This window comes from Macaca fascicularis, chromosome 16 (assembly GCF_037993035.2).
Source record: "Macaca fascicularis isolate 582-1 chromosome 16, T2T-MFA8v1.1".
Classification (NCBI taxonomy): Eukaryota; Metazoa; Chordata; class Mammalia; order Primates; family Cercopithecidae; genus Macaca; species Macaca fascicularis.
In genome coordinates, this window is record NC_088390.1 from 15,657,097 (window position 1) to 15,667,141 (window position 10,045).

Sequence of the window (10,045 nt, forward strand, 5' to 3'; positions counted from 1 at the left end):
GCCAAGATGGGAGGTGTCTGGGAAATCCCCTCAAACACCCCAGCATACTTAGAATGTACTTGGAGAGGTGGATGGGCAGGTAACGGATGAAGTCTCGGTATTTGCTGAACCCAGAAGACAGGTCTCTGAGGTCATCCAGGTCAACCAATAGATTGCAGGGATCGTACCCTGGCTTGGTTATGCCTCCTTTTTCAGAAAACAGCCTATTCATTTCAGAAATACACTGGAGTGAATTCCTCCATGGTTCCTCTAGAGTGAAGCCAGAGAAAGGTATATGGTTGAGTTGGCTCTGTAGAAACTCCAGGCCAAGAAGAAGTCCTCACCAAAAGCTCTCCCACAAAATAAACCTCCTCAGAGTCTACCCTTAGGCCACTAGATTTTTGTCATCTCTTCTGCCACATGAGAATAGAACCTTTTGACCCAAATATACATGTACTTTTCAAGTTTTTCAGCCCAAGGAGAAGTCTAGAGTATCAGAGTCTGAAATGACATTGTGCCTGGAATTTTCTTAAAAATACTCCAACAAGAAAAAATTTTAAACAATTTAAGAAAGGGGGGGAAATGAATGGATAAAATTGGTAAAATGTTGATAATTGTTGAAGCCAGTGCTATGTGGGTGGGTGGTTATCATACTGTTCTATATACTTTTGAAATTTGAAATTCTCCATATAAGTGTTTTAGAATCTATGCCTTGTATTTCCTACGATATTGTGTTTCCTATGATATTTCATGTATATGTCTTGCTTCAAAACCCAACTTAGGAGTGCCTTGAGGTGGGGAACCAAATTCCCCATTAATTTTATTCCCTCCTCAAGATCGAATCCAATACTGCAAAAATAGCCATTGGTGGGTTTAATTCTAGAGCCGGCCACCGTGCCAGAGCCCAGGGACTAGATGATGGAGTGTGGCCCGGAGCAGAGAAAGACTCCAAAGGAAACCATTGATAGTCTCCTTTCTGATTTCTATTTTCAGATGTGTCTTGTGGACACCGCAGTGGAGAGGTGAAAATATGGGTTTGGGGGCCATACTTATCAATTTCAATCCTTGCTCCTCCCCTTACCAGCTGTGAGAATTAGATGGGGAAGTAAATGTCAAAGAGCCCCGCACATTGTAGATGCTAAATGAATGTGAGTTCCTCAAATCTGCCATCCCCAGATGCCATCACCCTGCCAGCCCCTCCAGTTCCCAATCTCACATTGGTTTCATATTGGCTTTCTTGTTGAAAGTTGACTTACCAGGGTTAGAAGCTGCCCCAAGTAAGTGTTCATTTTCTGGGGCTTTGGACAAAGGAAGGGATGTGTGCTGAGTTTTGGCTGTCCAATAGACTTGTGAGGTCACAGACTTGGAGCTGTCATCTTTCTCGGGGGAAAAACACACATCTGTGATGTCTTGATTGAGCCCTGAAAAACAAAAGACCAAGACAAGGTTGCTCTTGAAGCAGGTGTGTTGAGGAAAATGAGGTGGAGAGAAACTTTTTCATTTTTTCTTGCTTCCTTTTTTTTTTTTTTTTTTGAGATGGAGTCTCACTCTGTCGCCCAGGCAGGAGTGCAGTGGCACGAATGCAGCTCACTTCAAGCTCCACCTCCTGGGTTACACCATTCTCCTGCCTCAGCCTCCCGAGTAGCTGGGACTACAGGCGCCCGCCACCACGCCTGGCTAATTTTTTGTATTTTTAGTAGAGACGGAGTTTCACTGTGTTAGCCAGGATGGTCTTAATCTCCTGACCTCGTGATCTGCCTGCCTTGGCCTCCCAAAGTGCTAGGATTACAGGCGTGATTCTCCCTTCTTTTAAAGATGTACAGAACGGACCAGAGCAGTTATGTCTGTTTTTATTTGGGGCCTGCAAACTTCTATGCAAAAATCTCAGAAAGCTTCCTGTTAGTGTTTCAGCGTACTTCCAATGTAAACTATCTTGAGCTGTTTACACAAGGAGAGAGAGAGTCGAGGTCCGGAATTGCAACAGGGAATGTTCTTTGGAAGCTCAAGATGAATTTTCTTCCATGATAGAAATAACCACCCTCGAGTCAAATTAGAACATTTAATCTTTTTTTTTGGTTTGTTTTTGTTTTTTGAGACGGAGTTTTGCTCTTATTGCCCAGGGTGGAGTGCAATGGCATGGTCTTGGATCACTGTAACCTCCACCTCCCGGGTTCAAGTGATTCTCCTGCCTCAGCCTCCCAAGTAGCTGGGATTACAAGCGCATGACAACTGGCTATTTTTTGCATTTTTAGTAGAGATGGGGTTTTGCCATGTTGGCCAGGCTGGTCTTGAACTCCTGATCTCAGGTGATCCGCCCACCTTGGCCTCCCAAAGTGCTGGGATTGCAAGGGTAAGCCACCATGCCCGGCCAGAACATTTAATTTTTTAAGAGAGAATCTGCTCTAAGAAAAGAGAAGGTTGTTGGCCAGGCGCGGTGGCTCACGCTTGTAATCCCAGCATGCTGGGAGGCTGAGGTGGGCGGATCACGAGGTCAGGCGATCGAGACCATCCTGGCTAACACGGTGAAACCCCGTCTCTACTAAAAATACAAAAAAAATTAGCCGGGCATGGTGGCGGGCGCCTGTAGTCCCAGCTACTTGGGAGGCTGAGGCAGGAGAATGGCGTGAACCCGGGCGGTGGAGCTTGCAGCAGTGAGCCAAGATCAGGCCAGCCTGGGCGACAGAGTGAGACTACATCTCAAAAAAACAAACAAACAAAAACAAAAAAGAAGGTTGCCACAACCTGTAATAGGACTTACACAACTCCAATGTAAATAGCCCATTTCTATGGTGCGTGATGAAACTTTTGGAAGAGCACCGCAGAGCATTGCATCTGTGCATACAAGCCAGGCCCTCTGCTGCTGGCAGCACTGCAGAGTGGAAAAGGCTCAGGAGGGGATCCTGGTTTTCAGTCCACATGGTGGGTGACCTAAGTGAAGTCATTCAGATGACCTGGACTTTGGTCTTCTTATGTAACTATTAAGGATCAACCAGTCGGTTGATCTCCAATCTAACTTACTGTTTTTGATACCCTGGGATTCACTGTGTCTTCATTCTATATTATCATTCTTTTATACCCCTGACAAGCCAAATAAATCAAGTGACATATTTTGTGATCTAACTGCGTCCTAGGCCATCCAGCTTTAAAATTCTTTTGGATTCCACTAGTCTACAAATATGACCACCTCTCAGGTCTCATTGGTGACAGGAATTACACACCTTCAAGAGCTAAAACTCCAAAATGCCTCCATGTGACCACCCCCTCCCAGCTTTCTCCCACCCTTGCTTAAATCTGAGCTTCCCCACGCTGGACCCTTCCACTCCCGGACCCCTCCAAAGCTCAATTCTCTTGCCTCCTGATACAGTTGGGATATTTGTCCCCTCCAAATCTCATGTTGAAATGTGACCCCCAATATTGGAAGTGAGACCTGATGGGAGGTTTTTGGGTTTGGGGCAGATCTCTCATGAATGGCTTGGTGCCCTTCCCACAGTAATGAGTGAGTTCTTGCTCTATTAATATAGTTCAAGAAAGAGCCGGCTGTTTAACATAAACTGACACCCCTCCCCCTCTCTTACTTCTTCTCTTGCCGCATTATACGTTGATTTCCCTTACATTCCACCATGAGTGGAAGCTTCCTGAAGCCCTCACCAGAAAGAGATGCTGGTGCCATGCTTCTGGTACAGTCTGCAGAACTGCAAGCCAAATAAAACTCATTTCCTTATAAATTGCTTATAAATTTCCTTATCAATTACTCAGCCTCAGTCATTCCTTTATAGCAAAGCAAAACAGACACCACCCTTATTGTTTCTTCTGCTTCCCTGAACTAGCTGGCCAAACACTTCCAGGATTCTCTAACACCCTAGGCCTGTGATTCTCAAAGAGAGATCCCCAGACCAGCAACATCAGCACTAGCTGGAAACTTGATAGAAATACAGAATCCCTGATTGGGTGCAGTGGCTCACGCCTGTAATCCCAGCACTTTGGGAGGCCGAGGAAGGTGGAGCACAAGGTCAGGAGTTCAAGACCAGCAGGGCCAGCATGGTGAAACCCCATCTCTACTAAAAAATACCAAAAAATCAGCCAGGCATGGTGGCACGCACCTGTAGTCCCAGCTGCTTGGGAGGCTGAGGGAGGAGAATTGCTTGAACCCAGCAGGTGGAAGTTGCAGTAAGCCAAGATTGCGCCACTGCACTCCAGTCTGGGTAACAGAGCGAGATTTCATCTCAAAAAAAAAAAAAAAGAAAAAAGAAAAGAAAAGAAATACAGAATCCTGGGCCCACCTCAGACCTGCTGAGTCCAAACTTCTGGGGGAGGAGCTTGTTTTAACAGGTCCTGCTGGAGATCCTGATACAAGCCACAGCTGGAGAACTACCACCCCAGACTTATTTGGCCCTTAAGCTATCTCCAGCCTTGGAGAAACTCTACTTTAAGGTTTGATTTCATGGATAAGCAAGGAGCATGGTAGAGTGAATGAAAAAAAAAAAAAAGCCATAAGTTTTGACTTCTTGGTCTGGTTTCTGTGCAGCGTAGCTGAAAAGCAAAACAATAGCTTCCCCTTTACAACCCTCTCAAGCCCAGTCCAATCCCTAAAGCAGGAATGGCACCAGCATTAAGGGGTCAGAGGCAGGGGCCAGTCATTTCTGGGCCTATGAGATGCAGAAATCCATGATAAATGCTTGTCAGTTAAAAGTTGTGTACTTCCTCCTGCATTGATCATTTTCAAGAAGGAAGTTACATTCAGTCATTTCTCCTTTGGTAAACAGGATCGGGTGTCAGGACAAGGTGTCAGTTCAAAAAAACCTATGCTGCATTCTGTGCAATCTCTGTCTACCTATGTTGTCTACAACTGCAGTTCCCTACAGATTTCTGAAGTCTTGCCTTCCGGTTTTTGGGGGCCCTCTGGTCTTTGCCTGTGGCCTTGTTTACCTGAGATATTGTTCTGCTCTCTCAGAAACAGGACTCTGATCACATTGGCAGCAGTGAGCAGTAATTTGGGGTTGCACATCTGCAGCAGTAAGAGAGTATAATTCGCCTTGGTCCAGTGGGTGCTGTTCCCAAACCAGTACAAGATCTCCTTCATCTTCTGTTCTACTGTTTTATCCAACATTTGGTTCAAGAAGGACTTCACAACTTTCCGCTCTTTCTTGCTCAGGTCGATCCGGGACCTGTTATAGATGAAATCCTTTCCCTGTGTGGTCTGAAGGATATTCTGGAAATAGTGTAACAAATACAAGCTATTTAACTGCTTCAGAATGCTAACTAGAAACCTCCTCTGTGATATGTCACTGATCCTGCAGAACCACTCTTTGGTAGAGAAGATCTTCCAGGCTAAGACACACGTCTCACACTTCTGGCATAGAGGGATGGAATCGGTTCCCTTCTCACAATGAAAATAGGGGGCATTCTTGAGCGTTGATTCCAGGTTTTCCATGATCCTGAGATAACCAGCTCATTTTAGCCCTGCCCACTTGCAGCGGCAACACCACCGAACACTAGAGGAACAGGAGAAATGAATAAATACCCCAGTTGTGCCTTTTCAATTACAGACGTCTCCCAGAGCAAAAGTAAATGGCTGCCATGGATGGAAAGCGTCTCTCTCTCAGAAACTGCCGGTAGAAGTCTGGCTTTTTGTACAGACCTCCTTGGAAACATGGCTTTACCGTAAATCTCCTAAACCTGGTACTGCTTTATGTGGAGGCAGTTGCTGTATATTCTGAAAGAGCTGGTCATCTCATTTCTAGGACAACAAGAATACTGTTAGCCAAATTTAAGTAATATGTGGACTATTACTGGTATTGTGCTTTAATTACTGTTATATATGGCTTCTGAATATTCATGAATATAAAATAAGATGCAAACTTCTTATGTTTATATCTGTTCAGTTACAAGGTGGCTATCCCAATGATACTAAATATGTTTATATTCATTTTCTTAAGTCATCATCAAAGTAAAACCAGAAATGTTTAATATAAATTTAAGTTATTTAACTGCTTCAGAATACTAACCAGAAATCTCACCATTGTCAAAGTGCCCAGGCAAAACATATTGGGCAACTGACAGAAAGAGTTTCAAAGTCATGCTGAGATAATTCTCCTATTTCAGGCAAGACTAGGTTCAAACATTGACTCTGGTACTTAGGAGCTATATGGTCTTAGCAAGCAACCTGTCCTCTCTGAGCCTCAGTGTCTCCATCATAGTTATGAGGATGGAGAAGATAAAGGCGGGTAATAAAAATGATAACTACCTTCTAGGATTGCATTAAATATCCGAGATCAGTTGTTGTTGTTATTGTTACTGTTACTAAAGCATTATTACCCTAGATAAAACCAAAAGGTTTGCAATATTGTTTGCTTTCTAATGCCCATGTTGGAAGACCAGGCATAACCAGAGAAAGGTAATGGAATCCATCGCTGGGATTTGGTTGGCGATGGTAGTCACATACTAGGGTCAGAATGGGAGGAATAGGAATCAGGTTAAGAATGAGATCAGTTCTCACAGCTCAACCTCTTCTGTCTGAAGAGGAATCTGGAGAAAAGATGTGAGTAGATTAATATTTAATTAATCGGGAAGGCCAGACAAAGGAGGGTGGCAAAGAGAAGGGACGCCCGAAGCAGACTCTTTGGATCTGTAAGGTGGGCACATTACCCTAAGAAGTGCTGCAAGCTAAAAGTAGCTCTTTTTTTTTTTCTTAATTAACTTGTTTATTTATAATTGACACATTATAAATAGCTTGTTTAAAAAAAATTTTTTTTTTTTTTTTGAGACAGAGTGTCTCACTCTCTCGCCCCAGGCTGGAGTGCAGTGGCCAGATCTCAGCTCACTGCAAGCTCCGCCTCCTGGGTTTATGCCATTCTCCTGCCTCAGCCTCCCGAGTAGCTGGGACTACAGGTGCCTGCCACCTCGCCCCGCTAGTTTTTTACATTTTTTAGTAGAGACCGGGTTTCACCAGGTTAGCCAGGATGGTCTCAATTTCCTGACCTCGTGATCCGCCCATCTCAGCCTCCCAAAGTGCTGGGATTACAGGCTTGAGCCACCGCGCCTGGCCGTTTTTAAAGATTTAAATAAATTTGGATTTTAATCTATGAGGCTGACATTCCTCAAGGAAGCCTTTTTTTTTTTTTTTTTTTTGGAGTCAGAGTCTAGGTCTACCCCCAGGCTGGAGGACAGTGGTGTGATCTCGGCTCACTGCAACCTCTGCTTCCCGGGTTAAAGTGTTTCTCTTGCCTCAGCCTCCCTAGTAGCTGAGATTACAGGCATATGCCACCATGCCCAGCTAATTTTTATATTTTTAGTAGAGACGACATTTTGCCATGTTGGCCAGGCTGGTCTTAAACTCCTGACCTCAAGTGATCTGCCCGCCTCGGCCTCCCAAAGTGCTGGGATTACAGGCGTGAGCCACCGCCCCGGCCAAGGAAGCAGTTTTAATCACCCAACTTAGTCTTTATTTCATATTTCAGGGCCACAAACTTGGGAGTGAGAGAGAGACTAGGTTTCAGACATTAGTCGAGGTTCATTTCCATCCCCTCTCCCTCAACACTGCACACACACAGTTCTCCTCAAACACCTGTGGACCATAGTCTGTTGTTGCCCCCTCGGCACCTCCTTTTCTAAACAGCTTCTTTGAGAAGATGACAAGGGGCCGCCTCCTGAGAATAGAGGGACAAGGAGGGCTCCAGAGTGAGTGAGTGCGAGAGGGCAGCACCTCACTCCCTTCCTCCCTGCCTCCTGCTGGTCTGCACCTTTTAGAGATTGGTCCATACACCCGACTTTGGGGGGAAGTTGAAGCCATTTGGGATCTGATGTTACAGTTAAAAATGTGGCCTTAGGCTGGGTGTGGTGGCTCACGCCTGTAATCCCAGCACTTTGGGAGGCCAAGGCGGGTGGATCACGAGGTCAGGAGATTGAGACCATCCTGGCTAACCTGGTGAAACCCCATCTGTACTAAAAAAACAAATACAAAAAATTAGCCGGGCGTGGTGGCAGGCGCCTGTAGTCCCAGCTAATCAGGAGGCTGAGGGAGGAGAATGGCATGAACCCGGGAGGCAGAGCTTGCAGTGAGCAGAGATGCGCCACTGTACTCCAGCCTGGACGACAGAGTGAGACTCTATCGCAAAAAAGAAAAAAAAAAAAAAAATGGGGCCTTGGCACAGGGCAGGACAGATGGGCCAGATGGGATAGGCCAATGCAGGGACATGGTGCCAGTGGTACTCAAAGAGGCAGGTGGGCAAATAGGCCTCATCAGACTGATTCACAGGAGTCCAGTGGGGGAGAGCACTTCTCTGAGGAAGGCTACAGGATGAGAAGGACATCTGAGACCTCTCGAGTATTCAGGCTACGAGCAGCCTGGAGGCTTCATGCCAGTCCCCTTCCTTTCCTTTCTGCCCTGTTTTATTTGTGATCCTGATGAAACCGCTTCAGCGCACAACCCTACATCTCCACTTGCTTTTCCTGCCTTCCCACATAGTACAGAGAAGCTTGGAAGGTGCAGCCGCTGCTGGGCTGGATAGAGGACAAATGTGTCACACCCATCCGGCTCTGATGTCACCCCTGACACTGCACTAGAGGACCTGAGCCTCTGCTGGCTCCAGCCCAGCCCCTCTGCCTTCCCCCACTGCCACCTGGCCTGGCCAGCAAGCAGGGACTCAGGAAAGCACACAGGTTTCACAGTAGGAGGGCGAGGAATGAACTGGGCTCTGCCACGGAGCAGCTTCATACCCCTGGATAATTCACTTGCTAGTCTCAGCCTGCTCCTCTTCCACAGAATAGAGACCACAGTCCCACGTAGCTCATAGGTGGCTCTCAAGGTCAAATGAGTAGACTTTTACCCCATGTGAGGAGCTAACAAGTATTATTAGTATCATTAGGGAGTGTGGTGTTTCATCTGTTCCCTTCCCATCATGTGGTTATTACACTTGTTGGAAGTTGAATTTTAAAAAGCTCGGCTGGGCGCGGTGGCTCACGCTTGTAATCCTAGCACTTTGGGAAGCCAAGGCGGGTGGATCACCAGGTCAGGAGATGGAGACTATGCTGGCTAACACAGTGAAACCCCATCTCTACGAAAAATACAAAAGATTGGCTGGGCATGGTGGTGGGTGCCTGTAGTCCCAGCTACTCGGGAGGCTGAGATAGGAGAATGGTATGAACTTGGGAGGAGGAGCTTGCAGTGAGCCAAGATAGTGCCACTGCACTCCAGCCTGGGTGACAGAGTGAGACTCTCTCAAAAAAATAAAAGCAAAAAAAAAAGAAAGAAAAAGAAAATTTGAAAAGCTTTTGTTCATAAGAAACCAGCGCATGCACATACAAACACACCTCCTTTCAGGTAATCATCAGGGTCACTACTGAAGTTATTAATGTGGGGGAAGGGATTTTCACCTAAAATGACTGACCACTGCTATATTGACCCTTGGTCCTTGTGAACTGATCTGTTCTCCCTCTTCTTTTCCAGTACTTGGACTCCCTCCTTATAGGAGACAGTGGGATTTTCCCAACAAGACTACAGAGCAGGCCGGGCACAGTGGCTCACGTCTGTAATCCCAGCACTTTGGGAAGCCGAGACAGGCGGATCACCTGAGGTCACGAGTTTGAGACCAGCCTGGCCAACATGGTGAAACCCTGTCTCTACTACAAATACAAAAATTAGCCGGGCATGATAGTGCATGCCTGTAATCCTAGCTACTCGGAAGGCTGAGGCAGGAGAATCGCTTGAACCCTGGGAGGCGGAGGTTGCAGTGAGCCGAGATTGCACCACTGCCCTCTAGCCTGGGACAGAAGGAGACTCTGTCTAAAAAAAAAAAAAAAAGACTACACAGCAAGCCAGAAATAGAAATTAAAAACTAGGCACATTCCAGCAAAGCAAGGATGGCGAACACTCTACCTGAGCCATGCACAGTCTGTGCCCTGCATGGACATATTGGGGGCATATGAACAGCAGGTTGCCCTGCAAAGGCCTCCTCCCCAGCCACCAAGATGTCTAATCACAGGTGGAAAGGGAAGGAGTCGGTGCTGAAATCTGAGGAAGCCAGGAGAAGCAAGAAATACATACACTACATTTCCTTCCATCTTTCAT

The 10,045-nt window shown here is 46.2% G+C and overlaps 1 protein-coding gene across 8 annotated transcripts in view; it reads right to left on the reverse strand.

The window, feature by feature from the left end:
* Positions 1-5,601, reverse strand: part of FBXW10B (F-box and WD repeat domain containing 10B) — a 43,203-nt gene extending 37,602 nt beyond the window's left edge. For 4 of the 8 annotated variants that reach the window (XM_074018624.1, XM_065532797.2, XM_065532796.2 and 1 more), the window contains exons 1-3: positions 4,906-5,601; positions 1,236-1,400; positions 49-249 (exon numbers count right to left, since the gene is read on the reverse strand). In XM_074018624.1, coding sequence (XP_073874725.1) covers positions 49-249; positions 1,236-1,400; positions 4,906-5,410 — 871 coding nt within the window. In that variant the 5' untranslated portion in view covers positions 5,411-5,601. Of the gene's footprint in view, positions 1-48; positions 250-1,235; positions 1,401-4,905 lie in introns of those variants that run through there. The other 4 variants (XM_074018625.1, XM_065532798.2, XM_074018627.1 and 1 more) reach the window with 2 other exon arrangements.
* Between the last annotated feature and the right edge of the window lie 4,444 nt (positions 5,602-10,045).